General features: G+C 42.0%; 6 protein-coding genes across 6 annotated transcripts; 3 read left to right on the top strand and 3 right to left on the bottom strand.

Moving 5' to 3' along the window:
• Positions 1 to 138: 138 nt before the first annotated feature.
• IMP3 (Imp3p) lies at positions 139 to 696 on the top strand (the record flags this gene model as incomplete). The annotated part of the gene is made up of 1 exon (XM_018880412.1): positions 139 to 696. One exon carries the CDS (start codon positions 139 to 141, stop codon positions 694 to 696), a length of 558 nt encoding a protein of 185 aa, XP_018738233.1.
• Positions 697 to 913: 217 nt separating this feature from the next.
• PHO81 (Pho81p) lies at positions 914 to 3,760 on the bottom strand (the record flags this gene model as incomplete). The annotated part of the gene is made up of 1 exon (XM_018880409.1): positions 914 to 3,760. The coding sequence occupies one exon, from the start codon at positions 3,758 to 3,760 to the stop codon at positions 914 to 916; it is 2,847 nt and encodes a 948-aa protein (XP_018738232.1).
• Positions 3,761 to 10,053: 6,293 nt separating this feature from the next.
• On the bottom strand, positions 10,054 to 11,565 carry CTS2 (Cts2p; the record flags this gene model as incomplete). The annotated part of the gene is made up of 1 exon (XM_018880408.1): positions 10,054 to 11,565. The coding sequence occupies one exon, from the start codon at positions 11,563 to 11,565 to the stop codon at positions 10,054 to 10,056; it is 1,512 nt and encodes a 503-aa protein (XP_018738231.1).
• Positions 11,566 to 12,502: 937 nt separating this feature from the next.
• SAK1 (serine/threonine protein kinase SAK1) lies at positions 12,503 to 16,126 on the top strand (the record flags this gene model as incomplete). The annotated part of the gene is made up of 1 exon (XM_018880407.1): positions 12,503 to 16,126. One exon carries the CDS (start codon positions 12,503 to 12,505, stop codon positions 16,124 to 16,126), a length of 3,624 nt encoding a protein of 1,207 aa, XP_018738230.1.
• Positions 16,127 to 16,550: 424 nt separating this feature from the next.
• On the top strand, positions 16,551 to 17,321 carry YIP4 (Yip4p; the record flags this gene model as incomplete). The annotated part of the gene is made up of 1 exon (XM_018880406.1): positions 16,551 to 17,321. One exon carries the CDS (start codon positions 16,551 to 16,553, stop codon positions 17,319 to 17,321), a length of 771 nt encoding a protein of 256 aa, XP_018738229.1.
• A 166-nt stretch (positions 17,322 to 17,487) lies between these two features.
• On the bottom strand, positions 17,488 to 20,106 carry STB4 (Stb4p; the record flags this gene model as incomplete). Its single annotated transcript, XM_018880405.1, has 1 exon — positions 17,488 to 20,106. The coding sequence occupies one exon, from the start codon at positions 20,104 to 20,106 to the stop codon at positions 17,488 to 17,490; it is 2,619 nt and encodes an 872-aa protein (XP_018738228.1).
• Between the last annotated feature and the right edge of the window lie 50 nt (positions 20,107 to 20,156).

Below are 20,156 nucleotides of genomic sequence, written 5' to 3'. Positions count from 1 at the left end.
AAATATATTTTGTCAGTAGGTTTGCGAACGAGAGAATCTATCTACACACTATTTATTTATTCATTTATTTGCTTTGGCAAAAGTATTTATAAGAGTCTATTGTATTTCATTTGGATCTCTCTTCTAAAACAACTCATAATGGTTCGAAAACTGAAACACCATGAGCAGAAATTGCTAAAAAAGGTAGATTTTCTCGACTGGAAAGAAGATGGCGGCCATAGAGATGCCCAAGTCATGAGAATGTACCATATTCAGAACAGAGATGATTATGTCAAATACAATAAAATATGCGGTAATATCCGTCAACTGGCACACAAGCTCTCCCAGTTACATTCCCATGATCCTGTCCGTCTCAAGCACGAAGAACTTCTTCTCGAAAAGCTATTTAATATGGGTATTTTCCCACCAACTGGCAAACCCAAAGTTTCTGACCTAGAAAATAAAGTGACTGTTTCTGCTTTCTGTAGAAGGCGGCTGCCTGTTGTAATGTGCAGACTGCGTATGGCTCAAAACATTTCAGAAGCTACCCAGTTCGTTGAACAGGGCCATGTGCGAGTGGGCCCTCAGGTTGTCACAGATTCTGCATTTCTAGTAACTAGAAATATGGAGGATTTTGTAACCTGGGTAGACTCGAGCAAGATCAAGAGAAATATCATGAAATATCGTAACGAGATAGATGATTTCAATTTGATGTAATAGGATTCGATTTTTTATGACTTATTTAATATATTATTTTTGCTACTAATTCCACTGTTCTAAGATTTATGCTTCATGCGATTTAGCCCTGGATGAGACCAATGTGAAGCAACTGTTTACAGAGTGACTAAAACAATATCGCCACCCAAGACGCCTAAAAGACTACAAACAAAAACCAGCTTTCAAGAGCTCTTATATGAATAAAGATGTATTGCAATTACATGTCAATTGTCTGTTTAAATATGAGAACATCATGAGTGCGGACACCATCGACACCATCCTGTGCTTGTATATCCACATTCGTGTCATTCAGGTCTGACACCAGAACCAATCCAGCTGCACGAACAGAGGGTACGAGACTAGGCACTAGCGTCAGCAGCTCAGAACTACATATGATTCCAAGAAGGTTATTATTAGCTGCAAAATTAGTAGCATCCTTCATACTAACACATCTCCGGTCTTCGCCGCCCTCGATAGGGAATCCATGAGCACTACGGTACTGTTTGCCAGATGTATCAAAACCTGTCATGTAAAAGAATACGGGATAGTTAGGTTGTTTCCAATTGAGCACGGCACAGACGTCAGGATTAGCGGAGGAGAATATCAGGGATCGACAGATTCCAACTCCAGTGACAGGATCAGCCGACACCTTACGTATCTCTCTAGCATGGTCAAACAGAATGGTAAGAATGTGATCAACATATGCGTTAACTTCGGCAAACGCAGGAAGACCAAAGTTAGAAAGCGACACTTCTAGTGAAGTAGGATACAAGACACAAATATTGAGCTTAATTGGAATAGGTAGTTTGGCCAAGATATCCTTTAATGGGATTGCACGCCCCTTGATTACCGAATGCAATTGTCTTGCGTCAGTTAGTGTTGACAAAGTAGCATAGATCTCATCCAATGACAAAGCAAAATCTCCACTAGATTGAAGCCGTAACAGGTTTTCCAAAGTAATATTGCCTATAGGAATCTCAATACCATTCACCAGTATACTCCACGAGTCTGAAACGACAGGATGAAAGTCTTTAGTTAAGCAAACTGACACTTGGCTGTAGGAACCAGATAAGGAGGATGCTGTAACAAATGACATTGCTTGTACCGATTGATGTGGTTGTTGAGACTCAACTTGACTAGTCGACTTCCAATAGGTATCATATTTCGTGATCTCAAGTGGCTTACCACTGAACGGGCGTACAATCTGGAATTTAAATGACAAATCACCGACAGGCTTCAAACGTACATCAAACATTGGCAATCTGCAACTGTGTTCGCTGCCGTTATTTTTGTTTTCATTAAACACATAAGGCAAAACAGAGGTCTTGGCAATGACTCTAGTTCCGAACGTCGAAAAAACTTCAAAATCAATTGCAAACGTATCTAATGATTCCACCTGAAAAGTGACCACTCTATCGTTGTCTGAAATAGGTAAAATTATGCTTCTGGGGATGAAATCAGAACTATTTCTTGTAGAAATAGTCAATCTACCAGCCGGTAAGGCATCCTCATCCTTGTGAAAGTTGATAGGTTTGGCTGAAGGATCGAAAAGCAATTGAAGAATAATTTTCTTGTTATCCAAGAAATTGTGACCGTATCGCTGAAGGGGAATAATAGGGGGAGGAAGCGACAGATCAGGAATTACATCCAATTCTGTAGATTCGGACAATTCCATATCATTTAGAGTATCTTCAATATTAGAGCCAGACTGATCATTGCCTGGTCCATGAACGTTACGCGAGGTATCGACCACTCCAGACAAGTTTCGCGACAACTCCCAGGTACATCTTGCTCTACCTTCCCAGGCGGCATGATACAGCGCACTAAATCCATTATCATCATGGAGTGTCGGATCAGCACCAGCATCTAAAAGTGCTCGGACAGTTCTATAATGTCCCTCGCTGGCCGCATAACAAAGTGCGGTCCACTGATTTAACTTATCCAGCTCATTCATGTCTATATTGTATGATTTCAATAATGGCACCAGCTTATATAAACCAGCTCTCGCCACCACATGAATAGGATATAAGCCTTCAACATCAGCAGAGATGACGGTCGGATTCTTGTCCAATAGGATCTTGACAATGTCATAATTGCCATACTGACAGGCTAAATTCAATGGTATATAGTCCTTTTCTGAGTCAACTTTAAGTTTGGCTCCAGCATTCACGAGGTCTTCAACACATCCAGCAAAATTATGTACGATTGAGAGTAACAATGGAGAGAAATTATCCTTGTCAAGAGCGTCGATATCAGCACCATGCTTGAGCAATGGTGCAATGAGCTCTCTTCTATTGTTTAAACATGCATAGTGCAAGGCAGTTTTGCCGTAAACGTCAGATATACTGACATCTACGTTCTGCGAGAGTGCCAGATTGATCAGATCTCTCCTATTATCCGTGGCAGCAGCTCTATGAAGACACGTCTTTCCAGAGAACTCGTCTACTGCGTGGATATCGACAAACCCGGACTTGTACAAAGCTGCCAAAGCAAGATTGTCAGCTTCAGATGAAATGGCCAGCAGAAAAATCCTTGTTAGTCTTTCTTTTGCATCTTTTGTTTGCTGGAGCTTGTGAACAAAATCGGTAACAAACTCTTCCACCTGTACCTCATTGTTGTGCTTCAAAGTTGATGTCGCCTGCACAAACTCTCTATATAGATCATCGTGTTCTCTTAATCCACCTGGCAAGTCCTTAACATCTAATGCTTGTCCGGGCTGTTCTTCAAATAATACATTATCACCATCAGACCAAGCTTCCAGCTCTATCAGACTGGAGCTAGCTACATCTGAAAAGTTGGCTAGCTCCTCTCTGTGGAATACAGGCTGGACATCAACAGCTCGCGACAGGTACAGCTCTTTGGTGTGACTCTTGGAGCGTTTATCCCACTTCTTCAGTACTTTCGAAAATCCAGTTCCATTTAGCTCAATGAATTGTTCCAACCGTTCTAAATCCTTACGAAACCTTTGAAACCCTTCATATAAGGAAATATATGTTACTGATGATTTTGATGATAGAGCCCCCGCTTTATACGCAGCCTGTTTCTTCTCACATAATATGTTCATACGCACCTTCAGTTCGGCCTCTTTTTGTAGGTAAAAGCTATTGACCTTCTCCAGCTCTCTTTCTAGTTGGAAGAAGAAAGTTGCCTTGTTGTCTTGTAGGCTCTTTTCTATTTCTCTGCCAGGGGTACCGCCGGCCTTCGTAGGCACAGAAAGCGATTTGATAAGCTATAATTCGTTAGTTACACTCTACGGGAGCGAGCTTGCGTTCACTCATATTGATCACAGCAAAAATTCATACCTTCTTCAAAGCTTTGTAATTTATGAAATAATGCGAGTACTCTGGCAAATCCAGCTGGCGCTTGGCCAGATACTTTCCATACTTCATCTCAGCCACCAGTCACCCGACAAACTATCTATCGCTTCTGAAACAGGGGGGAGTGTTTAAGTCCAGTCCCTATCGATGACGGGAGATGAGCAAATCTGGATATTGATGTTGTTTCACTCCAGTATCTTATTCTATTTTGTATTGCTGTTATAACAAATGAATGGGCGTGGAGGCCTTCAGTCTATTGGTGCTGTATCGCCAATGAGCCTGCCAGCCAGCGTTTTTCAAACTGCCGCCAAACTTAATTTATCGCGCTGGGAATACTAAGCACGTTTTCAGCCTCTCCGCTGTAGCTATAGTGGTACAGTAACAAGTCGAGGAAGAATTGCTGTACACCTTGCAAATGTCGCGAAATTTGGAAGAAGGAAATCGAGTATCAAAAAAAAGGTGAAAATAAACCCGTTTTAAAGTCCGTCCGAAAAAGACCCCCTTGCAACTTGTATGTGTGTCATTGGCCTTGCCGATTTAGCTCGCCTGTTACTGCTACTAGCTGACCACTGTATGCCCGTGCAGCTGGCTGTATGCACAGGTTTGAATGTGCGGTCGTGTGCCCATAGCCGTTTATATGTAGCACGAGGTGTCAAGCGAAGCTTTTGGAGGGGGGTAGGGTCGTTCAATTTACTTTTTGCGACCAAGTGCTGCAAAACTGTGGCTGTTGTATGCATCTACTTATGCAGACATAATATGCGACCTGTACTGAGGTGCGTCTGAATCTTCGGAACTATCTTTATACTATCGAAACCAATTGACGATAGCTTGTTTATTGATATAAATATATTAGTCAATAAATTTTGTTCTTCCGTGGGCAGTATAATCCTTGTAAAACTCAGTGGAATTACACCAAGGTAGCTTTTAACGTGGTTTAGATTCAGAAAATCTATGAGGTTAGCAGTACTCTGACGATAGACTTGGCTTAGTAACTGACATAGCTAGTAGGCTCTAGCAAAATTAAAATAATGATTTTAACTTTTATATAAAGAGCCAAATATGCCTTGCCTACCCCAGTGAGCTTGGTCTGAATAAAAGGTAAACAAATTAATGTAGGGTTTTCTATAGCTCTATATTATATCACGTTCTAGTTGGGCAGCACATGGTCTAATGACAGGGTACTAGAAAATTTTCTTCGAAAATAAGACAGAAAAGAGGTGTTCATTTCAAATCCATAGTTCTCCTTCATTTGTGACTAAATATCCAAGCTCTACTAAATCCAATAGGTATCTATCTGGCTCAGCTTTGGGAACTGATAAAGAACTAATTTTTGCAGATTATAACTTGTCATTGTTATGCAGTACTGTGAAGTTTCTCGTGTCAAACGACACATCGCACCTGTGTTAAGATCAGCTGCTGGTTGGTTGTCCGGATTACGTATAGATGGAAGACAAGTAAATAAAGAGCTCGCATCTGTCCGTGCATCAATTAGTTATTACGGACCCGAAACAAATGTTAGGGCCACACGTTGTCACCAAAAGAAACTAAGACAACTATTCTCTGACTCTAGTGTTAACTGATGTATTGGACTAGTTATTCTAGCAACACTTCAGGTCCGACAGCCCGAGGAAGCTCTAGCATAAGGTGCACTAAACTAACCGATATATCGCTGAAAAGCTCTCTCGCTTGAATGTCTCCATTAAATAAACCGGCTCACAAACTCCAACCCTCTCTATAAAGGGCAAAAGAACAAAGGTACAAATTGTAACCTTCCCGACCGAATATCAGCTTATACCACATGCTTGAGTGTGTATCTTTCGCACGAACACCCACACTCAATTCTCCTTTTCCATGTATCCACAACAGCAGAGTTTGCTACTGAGCGGTTGTCAAGTAACAAATCTTAGTTATTTCTTTGAGCGAACTTCCACTAATGTGGTGTTCCTTGGAATCCGGCACATTAACCAGGTACAGGTTTTTGCAGACCGGTAAGTGAGATTTTTGTTCAGACCCGTGCTGTACTACAGTGAGACCATGAAGCAGCGGTGAAATAACCAAGGTGCCAAGGATTGCGTAAGTTAGCAAGAGCAGTTAAGAACATTCTGTAGGTAGTATGGTATAAGATGTCTACAGACTATGTGGTGGTTGAGATTACTGGCGAGATTGGCTCTGGTTCCAGTTGGGATGGTCGAGATGTGACTTCACTTATACGAACAATTAAAGAGATAGTTATGAACCTAAGTTTCTTGACTTATAGAAAAATATATAGAAAAATATATAAATAAACTCTCTCTTATTGATTAGTCCTCACTTCACACGAGCAACCAGAATATCAATCATATTTTGATAAATAATATAAAATTTAGCTTGACCACAACCATGTGAATATAACTAATCTGACCCGCAAGCTCATCCATATCATTTTATCATTTAGTAGAACCACTACCAGCTATAAATAAACCAGGAGAAACTAAACCATGAGCAATACCTAGATTTATAGTCACTACCAAGTACAAGGGCAAAAGCTCAGGTTCCATATTACTCTGACAGAGAATGTGTCCAAGGAACTGGAATAAACAGCTACTGAAATACATTGTGAGTACACTGAGGGACTCCCTTAGTACGCGTGTATGTTCATAAGTTCCAATTAAAACAGATCTATAACTATAATCTGACAAAATGATCTGAAAGCCGTCTTTTCCGGTACTATTGCAACACATTAAAGCATCTAAATTACGCGTTAAGGTTAGATTCGAAGCCTAGACACAAGGACTTGCCCACCCGATCATTCTAAAGAGGAACTTATTTGACTCCCTGAGTATCACTTTGAGCCAAGAAATTAGTTATTCACCCTGGCCAAAAACGAATTTTCGTGGGAAAGAGTAAAACTGTTGTCCAATGAAGAGTTTGAAGTCGGAAATTGAAGTTTGGTAGGCATTTGTAAGAGCCCTATTTGGACGACAATAGACCCAGTTTGCCATAGAACATAATAGTTGTTTCTAACATAATATGACTAGGATTGGATGAAGAACTTGTCTTAGAAGTTGCCTTCAGAAGTCGGATTTCGAAATACTAAACAGGTTATGAGGAGGGCAGTCGATACAAGGTAAAATAATCTGAGTTATGAGTGCAAACTAGTTCCATTTCCATTACTAGACTCAACCATTGAAAGAGTCCTTCAGAGCCATATAATTGGGGCTGTTTTAATTTATATGGTGTGAGCGAACTGTCTGAGTGCCAAATAAAAATATGGAAGATGGGTATTGTAATGAGGAATTGGTATATTTAAATGATATGCACCAGTTACCGATTAAGTCCAAGTTAGCAAACATGGGTACTCATTTGCGGTCATACAAAAATTAGTAGATTAGAGAATTGTTTTGAAGACTAAAACTAATTTCATCTCAGGGTCGAATACAAAATATCGTGATATGCACAGTACTCATCCCTTGCCTGCAGTACCCGAATTGCTGTTTTTGAAGCCGAAATTGAAATCCAGGTTTTAAATTAGTATATATTAATCTATATAGCCCTTTGTTCTGCTAAATTTTTAACAACCAGTCATGACTTCAATTGTTGCGTATTTAGCGGAGTTAAACGAAATAAGAAGCATGGTAGCTATCGGCGTTCCTGCGCGGCAAAGTATTCTACCCTACCAACCACTTTTACAGACTGTTCAGCATGCTAGGCACATGGCCTGTCCTCGCATCGAATATGACCGTTACCTCACTAAGCAGTTGAGACATTGAATAGATTTCTCTAGCACTTAATTCCTTGCGGTGTAACACGATGTGGGAACCTTTTCCGATGCATCATTATAACCTATGTACCTAGGAATCGCAAATAATTGAATACCTACTACAAAATATGTGGTAAGAATGAGTCTATACTATAATTTACTAGAGCTAATGTGATGAATTCTATGTCATATCTCAAAGGGCGCGAATTGGCGCCATCATACCGAATAGCCCAACATGGCTATTGAAGCCAATTCAGTTGATAGTTGAAGTTTATATGACTGTCAAAGCTTAGTAAATGTCCTCACGGGAGATTTATATCAGTTTAAGGTTCTGCAGTTATTTTCGGAACGCGACTTACCTACGGAATGCATCGGATTATCATCCTATTCGTTACCCCGTAACCTTCCACATTGTATTAAATTATCAGACCTTTAGCTAAATGCATTTAAACCTAGGTCAAGAGCCATATACTTGCCGGCAATATCTTCAGTCTTGGCATGGGGAGGGGAAGGAGAAGTGTTGTGATCCCTAACCAGGGAAACTTATGTGAGGAATATCATATCAACAGATTTCGTTTCCAGCGCCTGAGAGTTCAATGTGGTGAAGAAGTCAAGAGACGAGCAGGTGTATTATAAGTTTGACACGGTATGCTATATGCTGTAGGACCTCAAAGATAAACCTCCTAACACAAGGATATGTTGATTAATATGGTATTAATTTTTTAGGTCACGTCTATCTATAATACACCGGTAGTAGTTAGTTTAGTAGTGAACTCCCAACTTCTCATAGTGTTAGAATTTGGGTCAAGCAGCTTTACTAGAAGATAGAACAGGTATTCTTGTTACCACCCTCAACTTCTCTATCTTAACACCAGCTGGGCTAACATACAAACACATGTTAGAAACACCTCACACCTAATATTTTTTTCAGTCGCTTGCGTCTTCCTAGTATCACAGGTGTCATAGAACTCTTCTAATTAATTGGTATGTCGACCATTTCTTAAGGTTATCTAGGGTGCATTATTTGATGGATGCTAAGCAAGGACGAAGATTTAGAGATAATTCAATCCACAGCTGACCAGGTGTTATGGATGAAGCAAAGCGTATTAATTGTGCCTACTCAGCACAATAGTCTAAGAGAAGAAGTATCATCTTTTTAGTTGTACATGGGTATAATTATTGGTAGGAAGTTAAACGGTAATATGTAGCTTTGAAGTTGTGATCATTAACGAAGTGCGCGGAAGAGCAGGAACTTGCCGCGACACACTAATTTAATAGCAGAATCGTCACATAATTTTAGTGTATAGGGTATCATTATTGATAAGAAGAAAATCAGTAAATGGGAAGCGTTGATGACTATTAAAGAACTTCAGGGAGAAGCCAGGCATCTAACTGAACTGCTGAACTTGCTTGTGACTTTATATGCTTGTAATGGTTTTGAGAACGGTCCAAGAGTCATCAATCGTAAATTAGTAAGAGACACCCAGATCATCGTTGATTTTTTCCTGTCGTATTGTCTCATCTATCTGCTCAACAGACCCCACAATATCTTGCTAAAAGTTCGAGTTAAATAGATTGTGCACATAAATCTAATCTCAAATAACATTTTAAGTTTTTATATGGCTGATGCACGATCCACGTAGTGCCACTATTATCAACATCTCGATCTTCCATCTTCCTACCATTTTTGTGATAGATTTTAACCATAGTTTGAAAGGGTATGGGGCCGTGGCTCTTGCCAACGGTACTTACGGGGCAACGTCTTTTCTGACCTTAGGTACAAAGATCTTATAACGTACCATCTCAGGCACGCTCCTACATTTTGACATATGATTGGCTTATTAATTGCTTTTGTATGCATAAAAAGCAATTTAAAGTTTTCTCGCAGATCCGCGGATCTCTGCCATCACCTCGTCGATCACCCCGCTATTGGTACTAGTTATCCTTACGAGTGACTATTTGTCGACGGTATTATTGGGTCAGATTATACAGAATGATCCAGGCAAACCGACACACTGTTGTTACTGAGTGGTGTTAGATCTGCCTTATGATCAAATGGCAAGGATTTCTCAGCTTTGATGGAGCTGCGCTTCATAGTTCATCTTGGTTTTAGAGTATGCCTCTAATTTCTGAGTTCCTTTGTCATTTCACCGAGGGAAAATTCAGGTAGGAATAGGACTAATATCTGGGCATGATTAATTCAGAAGTTGAGAAATTCGATGAGTTTGGACCGTAATTAAAGTATTTCAATTAATTGTATACGAATCAACATAGCTATTATATATTCAGTACAATAATGCCCTACTTCCCTGCTGGTGATTCAATAGAGCTTATTCCTAGGTTGCGACGGTATTCTTCTGGCAGGTTGAGATTGTTTGTATATGTTTTTTCGATGTTTTGTACACCTAAAGTGTTAGTAAAGTTGGCTATTAAAGATCGAGGTTGGTCAATTGGGAAATCGGCACTAGATTCCCACCACATGCCACCCCCTAGGCCCTTGGAAATAACATATTGTGCCTTGAGGCGAGAAGTTTCAGGGTTGTCATATACAATCAAGGTCTTGGATTTAGGATCATAACAGTATGCACTAATTGCATCTTTGTCAACATGCTCAGTAGTATTTGGAAGAGGCAGAACCTTGTAGTCAAGTACACCGTTTTCCCAAGTCCCCTGTGGTACTCCAGAGAAAGGAGCACCTACTCCATTAGTATTAGCAAAACCTCTGCCATATACAGGCATACCAAGGATAATTTTATTCGGAGCAACTCCCTGATTGATATACGTTTCCACGGCCCTATTACCAGATATTTCGCTTGAGTACAGGTTACTGTGGAAGTAGGCGGTCTGTGACCAGGAGCCACTAAAGTCATAAGTCATGAGATTCCAAAAAGAAAGATACTGGTCCATCTCACTTATTCTCAGTATCTTCGTTTGTTCTGGACCAGCGGGAGCAGCAATGGATAAGTCAAACTGGCCTCGAGGCAAACCGCTACGAATTGCTTCGGAGTCTAACTCTAATCTCAGCAGCCTTAATAATTCAACATAGTTTTGTGCTTGTTCATCGTTGGTAGGATACTCCCAATCAATATCTAACCCATCCAATGCCAAGTCACGAAGTAGAGTGACAGCCGTCTTGACAAAGTTTTGACGTTTTTCGTGGGTGTTAACCCCTAAACCCAAATCATTGGAGTAAGTCCAACCACCAATTGACAAGAGAATTCGTAAGTTACGATTTTTCATTTTGATCCTATAAAACTCACCAAAACAACCACCACCATTAGTCTCCCTGAACCTAGTCGCGGAACAATCAGTATCAGCCCATTTATCACTAAGGATAACCTCACCAGTTGTAGCATTAACGTTTGAAAATGCATACAGTATATGTGTTAGCCTGTCCACTGGAATGTCGCTGGGAAAATGCTTCCTTCCATAGATAGCCCAGTTACAGAAATAGAGAACAGTCTTGAACTTCCTTTGCTGTGGAGAATTAGGAATAGACGGCAAAGGGCTCGAGGAGTTGGTCGAATTATAACTACTTTGTCTAAAAGGAGAGGGCAAAGTAGGTGGTGGGTCCGATGATCCTTCGTAGTTTGATGCTTGTCCAGACGCTACGCCTGGGGTTTGGCCATATGCGTTTTGGTAACGGAGATTTGGATTGAACTGCTGTTGCTCCGAAAATTGGGAAGGGACTTGGATTCCATGTGCTTGAGCCTGGGCCTGCTCCGGCGTTTGATAAGTAAATTGGCCAGGAGGGGGTGGGTTAGCGCCTTGTTGCTCTTGGCTGCCATGATGACTATGGTGAAACCAACCCATATCTGAAGATGACAATGCAGTTGGTAGAGACACACTGAAGCAAAAAAAGACAGAGCTTGAGAGAAATACAAAGACTAAAATTGTTAAATGAAAGTTGGTTAGAGCCGGCATCTTTCATAGCACACCAATGGCTGCTGTGCAACACATGTTTCGTTCTGTATCCACCAAATCGAAAAAAACCTCTGCATACTTAACCGACCATTAGCCAGTCTCGAATTGCAGTATATTAGCTCGCGACACATGGCAGCGACTTCCAAATATGCAACAGTATCCGTTTTTGACACTTACACAACTACAGTTGCCTGTTTCGAGATGGGTCTGTCTCTCAAATATCCTAACTAATAAGAACACACTTAATAATAAGCTTGGGTGAAATACACTGCAAAAATACTGATAGTAGAGTACTGCCAGTGGATTGTTTCTGTTGTTTGTCAGATTCTGAATGTGTGTCAAGGTTCACAACCTAGCCAAATGTTATTAGTTGCCTCTATAAGTACTCATCCCTGAAGATCCCGCACAACTGATAAATATCACGTTATCACGTGATGCAATATGTCAACGATGGGCTCCTGGTATTAAATTAAAATAGTTTATATGTTAAAAATATTTGATTATATAATCCAGCTTGGATATAGCTGTGGGCCGAATTGTGAGGTCTGGTAATTTTGTATAGCTTTCCGTCACGGGCTATATCACACCACTATATATAACCCTTGCCCTGGTACCTTCAGCACAGAAGCGGGTTTGTATCAGAATGATTTTAGAGTTCAAGCGCTCTTTCATGTTATATCAGAAAAAACAAATAAGATAAAAACTGGAGAATACTTTCCTCAAAATTCTCGAATTGACTGGCAGGACCAGAAATTGTGATGGACCTTAATAAAAAGTGGCTTTGAATATTAGCATGCCAAGGTAACGACAATCGCGACAGTTACAGATGACGGAATACCAAAGAGCAGCGACCGGCGACAGTGGCGGAAGTAGTAGAGGCTTCACAGATAATTCTGCACCCACTAGTACTACTACTACTACTACTCTTTCGTCAACAGGTAGCATTGCCACAGATACTGGTGATACTGAGAGTAGCATTACCACCACTCCAAATGACAGCGATATCAGCAGAAGTAATAGCAGGTCTGTTACACTGACACCGCGAGATTCTGCTGCCGGTGGAACCAGCAGTAGCAACATATCATTACCCAAGTTAAATACGAACTTTGCCCCTTATTTAGCGACAACAAACAACTCACTGTCACCAAAGTTAAGCTCACTGATCTCACCATCACCTTCAACAACATCTATTAATACAACATTCGCATCATCGGTTTCTAGAAATGATAGTCGATTATTACATCAACGCTCGTATTTATCATTGAAACAGAATCAACAGAGGTATCTGGCACTCAGTCCTATTCAGCTTGGACTAGGCAATGGTGAGGAATCGCCGGCCTCTTCATCAGATTCTTCGTTATCGTCCCCTTCATCTACTACGTCACCATTGGATCAGGCTCATACGCATATCCCCCTATCATTACCCGGACGGTCCCGATATATGAATTCGGCGACCAAGAGAAACAGCAGGGCCAATACACGAACCCCTGCCCATAGTGGAACGCCAAGTGGGAGTTCATCATCGTTTTCAGCAATACATCCGCCGCATCCTGACAACAGTAATATATCAGTTAACGGTAAACAACGTTATAGCCAGCATCAGCATCAGCATCAGCAACCGCAACCACAACCACAACATTCATACATTAGTGGTTATAATTCTGTTTCGAGAAATAACAGTGTTAGCGGTAGCAGTCGATATACCAGTCAGATTGAAGATCAAGGTCGTGATTTGTGGCAGAATGCAATTGAGTCTTCGCTACCAGCTGGGGTTGAAAACTTGAACAGGAAGCCATCACAATTACGACAAGAAACAGACCAGGGTGCAGAGCTCAGATCAGCACTTTTAGATCAGCAGCTGGAACGACTGACCCCTCCTGGTAGCAATATTATCTCGGCCATCGACGGTTTGGCTACTGATAGTATTGCCAGCTCGGCCACCTCACAACCGTGTGTGGAGTGGTCCAGTAACGAATCCGGCCAACCGGTTGACATTAGTGATCTGCCGGAGAGAGACGTGGTAGACCAAGTGTATAATCCAGTGATGGCCTTGCCGGTTTATTCAGCTGCCGCTAGCCCTACAGTTAGTAGCGGTGTTGGGGATAGCAGTATGAACGCCAGTACGAACAACTGTGTTACTAGCGGGGCCACCGACAGTAGTTCTAATGTTGACGCTAATGATTCACGCCATCATCGCTTTCACAACTTGTATTCACCAGCTGCTTCATTGCGAAATGTGATATCTGGTAACAATTTACGGTCAAACAAGCATAAAGGTGATGACAATGGGCCTGATTCTGTCGATAGCTCAGGCTCGACACACTTAGACATCTCACCGTCTTTACGTGATGATCACGAGCTGTCATCGTCGTCCACTATGCTGAAACAAACACTATTACGACATCATCATCCCCAATCCACATCATCATCTAATAACTCATCTGCATCGCCATCCTGTCCTGGTTCACCTATTCACGGAACGGGTCAGCCGACTGGTTTAATTCAATCTCAACACCATCTTACTAATAATCAATTTCATACAGACTCGTCAACTTCTCTTGTTGCATTTAGTACCTCATCTTCGACAAGCTCGTCAAGCGTATTAGCAGGTGCTACTTCGGTGCCAGTAAAGGAGACTCATCATATCTCGATTGATTATGATCCAGTATCGGGTCGAAAAAAGCTCAACACCTATGAGATAATCCGCGAGCTTGGTCGTGGTCAGCATGGAAAGGTCAAACTGGGGAAGAAAATCGAGACCGGTGAATACGTTGCCATCAAAATTGTCGATAGAAATGGACGTCCTCGTCTTGGTAAAGCTGCCCGTCCGGGTTCGACGCAAGAGGACAAAATCCGTCGTGAGATCGCCATTCTCAAAAAATGCTATCATCCAAATATTGTTCAACTCCTTGAAGTACTTGATGATAACTCGTCCAAAAAGATCTATTTGGTTCTAGAGTATCTTGAAAAGGGAGAGATCGAATGGCAATACGAACCAGGTGACCCCCCAGTCATGCCTCGCCATTTAGTTAAATCTATTGCGAGGGATGTACTTTTAGGCTTAGAATATTTGCATTTTCAAGGTATCATTCATCGCGACATCAAGCCAGCAAATTTGTTACTCTCTCGGGATGGAGTTGTAAAGATTTCAGATTTTGGCGTCTCATATATTTCCGATTACTCGCAGGATGAACTGGAGCTAGCCAAAACTGCTGGCACGCCTGCCTTTTTTGCTCCTGAGCTTTGTGCTGAGAAAAGCGAGACAAGTCCACCAATCACGCATATGATCGATATATGGGCATTTGGTGTTACTCTATACTGTCTGCTATTTGGGAGAGTGCCGTTTATTGCCGATAGTGAATACGAACTGTTTGGAGTAATACTTGAGAGTCCATTAGTATTCCCAGATGAAGAAGTTGATGGATCTAAAAGCCATCATGGCGCTTTGTCCCCAGCAAAATTGGACAGTGATATGGAGCTGGCCAAAGATCTTCTTCGGCAGATTCTTGAGAAAGACCCCTCGAAGCGACTTGACATTCCTCAAATCAAACTGCATCCTTGGATCTGTGAGGGAATGGAACCAGCGGCACAGGAAAAATTTCTTCATCAGTGTGATTTTGAAAACCAACGCATTGAGGTCACAGGAGAAGAAATGCAGGAAGCTGTTCGTGGAATAACTGGGAAGATTAGAAGGGGGCTAGCTCGGCTCGGATCCAATGCATTGGAATTTGCTGCCGGTCTCAGGAGGAAGCCGTCTGGATCCTCAGTTTCGTCACGCGAGCCAACTCCAGTTGGTGCTCACAGGTCTTCTCTCAAACCTAGCCGTGCCAGAGGTATTTCAGACTCTAGCGGTACCACTCCACCTCAACGGTCTTTCTTTTCGGCTGCCAATAGCCCTGTCTTAGAGAAGAATCCCGATGAACGACGTGCTTCTTATGCATCTGCATTTTCTGTTTCCACAACAGGCTCTACTGTTGGCGGTGGTGCGGCGAGCTCGGTTGATAAATTCATTCCTCCTGTTGCTCCTCAGACAACAAAACCAACCATGTCTTCCAGTCGAAGCAACCTCAATCTTAATGCATTGTTAGAAGGACGCGAAGATACCATGCTGTTAAAAGATTGCTTTGAGAGTGATGAGTTGAAATTGGATGCAAAATCTACCCCGGCTGCTTTGTCTAGTATCTATCCGCCTGTCGATTTTATCGGCGACGTTGAGGATGTGGATGACTATGAGGATGATGAAGATGAAGAGGAAGACGATGACGATGACGATGGCGAGCTCACGTTGACAGTTGGTCCTAACCGACGGTTTCTATCTTCTGATGTTCTTACACGTCGTAGGGCTCCTAGCGCCCATATACCTGCCAGTGACCGTGTCTCCTCTGAAGAAACTCCTCGTTATCGGAGTAGGAGCGTCAGCATCGACACATTCGGCGAGGAGACTAATTAATATTGTAATGATTTATTGATGACGCTTTAATTTATGAATTATGAAGAATCTATAGTGTCTGAGACTCGGTCTCAGTCTCTGTTTTACCTTTGCTGTCCCTCTAGTGAGTGTAGCACTGGTTGGACTCAGACTTTTCGGTTTAGTATTCTTTGGTTTAACTCCAATCGCTCTCAAAGAATCCCACATTATACTATACTATACTATACTATATTACTTGTATATCATAAAACTATATCATAAAAGACTCGTTCTTTGATTTAGTTTCATTCTGTGGCTTGAGAGTTGCAAACAGACTGCACTGCCCTTCCGACTACGGACATGCAGGGACTTGAGCAGCCGCAATTACATATCACATGATGATCATTATACACGATAACGCATACACCTGTCACTTGTAGACAAAACCCCACGGGCGAGGTTACAAATGTCATATTCGAATGTGTGGAATCCCAACCAGGATTTGGAGGCTCAAAATCAGAACACTGCCGGTACAGAATTGTTGTTTGATGACGATGATATCCCAGTTGAAGACGATTTCATTGTAAACGACGATGATGAGCCAACGACACAACAGACATCATCACAACATCCCCGAATTCCTGAACCTCCTCAATCTGCCAATGCTGGGGGTGAAAGGTTGGAACAGCGACGGTTTATGGGCGGTGATACTTTAGACGAACCAATTACTGCTACACTACTGAGAGATGTAAAGGCAGTTGGTACCAGACTCAGACAGATTGTGTGGTGGTATGCAGAGGAGCGCAACACAACTCATCAAGAATGGGACCTCTGGGGCCCATTGGTATTCTGTCTTTTGATATCAACGTCTATGAGTATGATGGCTCCTAATAATCAATCATCATTGGTATTTTCTGGAATGTTTGCATTAATATGGCTGGGACAGGTCATTGTTACCTTGAATATTAAACTTCTTGGTGGCACTATTTCATTTTTTCACGCCTTGTGCGTTTCTGGGTATTCACTGTTTCCCCTGGTGATTGCAGCAGTTTTGGGATCATTTGTGGGGTCACGCCTGATTCGCTTGATTGTGGATGTTTTCCTTATTGCCTGGGCTATATATGCCGCTACGAACGGCCTTAAGCACTCGGGAGTTCTTTCTGAGCGAGTATTCCTTGCCACCTTCCCAGTGGGCTTGTTTTACTGCGGTCTTGGCTGGCTTTGTGTAATCAACTGATGACTAGTTGATGATCCTAATATTTAACAAGATATACGCGATAAATATATTTTAGAAACTCAATGAAATTTATGAAGTATGGGGCAAAGTTATATCGACGTTGAAAGCAGTAATCGGGGGGAGGGTGAAGATCACTATTCCCGTTCATATCCCATGTCATAAATTATTAAATATTATCTAAAAAGGTAGCCACTGACGACTCGGTATCCCATTTCCAACTGCTGAACCAATCTAAACTCGACGAGAACAGCAACTGGTCGGATGTCTCTGTTTCGGATACTGAAGGCTGATTGAAGTCTGGGAGTACCGAGCCAGGGGGGTAGTTATTAGGGATTGGCCGCGGTATTTCAATATTTGGACTCTGCTGTGGAACCTGGCTGGCCGAAGGCTGCGGCTGTATATTGCTTTGGTGGAATCGATCAGTTGGCGACACAGGATTTAATGGAGTAGAGTTATTAGAACTTGAAGATGTTTGATGAGGAGCCACAATGTTTCCATCTTTACTGAAAACACCCATAGATGCAAAATGTCGGTCATTGACATCGGAATAGCCTGGATTGATTCCAATATTCCGCATGGCGGCTTGAGCTTCACCAAACCGTAGGTATATCATCGTATTGAGCATACGTAATGACCACAAACATTCGTTGGTCATTCTAAACCTCCCATCACTCGAAATCTTCTCAAACAAAGCTAATCCCCGGGCGATATAATCCAAAATTTCCTTGGTTTCAAATCCAGCATTGACACACACCAACAACAAAAGTACTGAAGAATATAAACTGGAAAGTCGAAGCCACCAGGCAGTAGCAAGCTTTCCCACCTTATCCAACTCTTCAGAAGCATGAATTATCCCTTTACAGGACCTTGCAACTATAGGCCATTCATTAGGTATACCATCTCCGAGCGAAGTCTCCAATAGCGAGTATACTCCCCTGGTATAGAGGTATAGAATGCAGTCATGGTATTGTAATCTGACTTGGCAGATTATAGCAGGATCAGGGCGCGTTCCAGCCATACCTACGGGTTGGGATATGTAGTCATTATCTGATCCATATCCCATGGGCTTCGCAATATTCTCATTCCAATCGAGAATTGCATCATAGATGGCATTGGCTCCATTAACTGAAAGGCCCCCTCTGAAAAAGTCTTGTACTACCGGGCTTACAGCAAATGCCAGTTGTAAAACTACATAGGAAGTTTCAGAAAACCATCCATCATCCTTGTATTGTGTGGGGCGGTCAATTTGAATTTCTTCATCCCTTATTGTGAAAGCTCGACCGAAATCCATTCCAAGAAATCGGTCCCACGTATAACAGCACCAAAATACACGCGTTAGCTTGAGAAGTTCATAAGCAGGTATCGACGGAGACCAAAATTTTTTCATTACACCCATTCCTTGACACAATCTCACAGCGTTCCCTAAAGCCATCCAGGTGGACGATTGGCGATGACATATCCGAAGATAGCAAGTGATAAGAAGCCATCCCTGAACAAGCTCAACAGACTCCCATTGAAATGTAAATGTCTGAATAATAGAGTGTCCATGCTGAAACAGTTCTTCTTCAAGCCCTTCCCTATACTCCTTGTGCTCTTCGATTTCAGAAAATCTCATTGCAACTGCGCAGACAACAAAAAACATGCCCATAAATAATAGACAGTCTCGTTTGTCCTCTGTCTTCAAATAACTTTCGAATTGTTGCAAGAACATTGGCCTGTGAAGTGTAGAATACAGAGGATTTACTTTGTCAAAGAAGTATTGTAAAAGTGAGCGAGACAGGCTTTCGCTTATTAAGTCAGGTGGTGGTATTTCAATGGTACGCATTGGCAGATAGTGGCGGCCACTCATGTTCCATCCATAACCTTGAACACGAGGAACCACGACATTTTTTTGGTTTTCTGGGGACAAATTCCGATATAATGTGGTACCTAGAATGCTGGGTAGTATAGATACATATCTCTTCGTATAGCGCATTTTGTGAATATTAAAATTGTAAGTGCCGTTTAATTCTTTGACACGTTGTTCTTCCATATAATGAGATAATTCATAGGCTAGATCTGTAGGATTTACCACTGTCACGGTCCTCATGTCGAGCGGCATATGGGAGTTATTCTTATTCCTACCTTCTGTACTAGGATGAATGTTGGTTTCTTCATTTGGGGCCCTCACAGAGCGAGAACTAGACTCTGAATCAATAACAGCGCGGACCTGATCTGAACCTGTAGCGCTTTCAAACCGATCTTTAGAGCCCCTATTGTCATGGGAACTTTCAAGAGCGTCTAAACGTTGAAGAATTCTCATCATGACAGGCAGATCTTCAGTCGAAGAACCAGATATACCAAAACCCGAGGTCGGAGCAGACGATAATCCAGACAAAAATCTTCTGAGACCGGTATTTGGTAAGCTGTTCATATCATATCCATCTAACCGTGATACTGATCTCGCATAATAGCTCGGTTGCGGGAGGTTAGCAGGACTGGGAGGTGTTCGATTGTTCACGGGTCCTGCAGAGCCAGCAGTATAAATGCAATCTAAGTCACCCTTTTTACAGGCCACGCATGGTTTTTGTCCGTCGCATTTGGTCTTTTTACGTTTGCACCGGTCGCAAGCTCTGGCCACTCGGATCCGCTCTTTGCCATTTAACCGTCTCTCACTATTGATTGTGTGTCCATTTTTATCCGAATGCAATGGACTTCCACCATTCTCACTAGCTACAGACACTCTCTTAATTGGTTCGTCTATATCCTGTGAATGCTCGAATGTGCGCTTTCTTTCGTTTGACATGTTGAGATCTCAGCTCTATTGACCTCGAGCTATACGAGCGCGAGATGTGG

This window comes from Sugiyamaella lignohabitans, chromosome B, assembly GCF_001640025.1.
Source record: "Sugiyamaella lignohabitans strain CBS 10342 chromosome B, complete sequence".
Taxonomy (NCBI): domain Eukaryota; kingdom Fungi; phylum Ascomycota; class Dipodascomycetes; order Dipodascales; family Trichomonascaceae; genus Sugiyamaella; species Sugiyamaella lignohabitans.
This window is presented reverse-complemented; position numbering and strand designations above follow the sequence as displayed.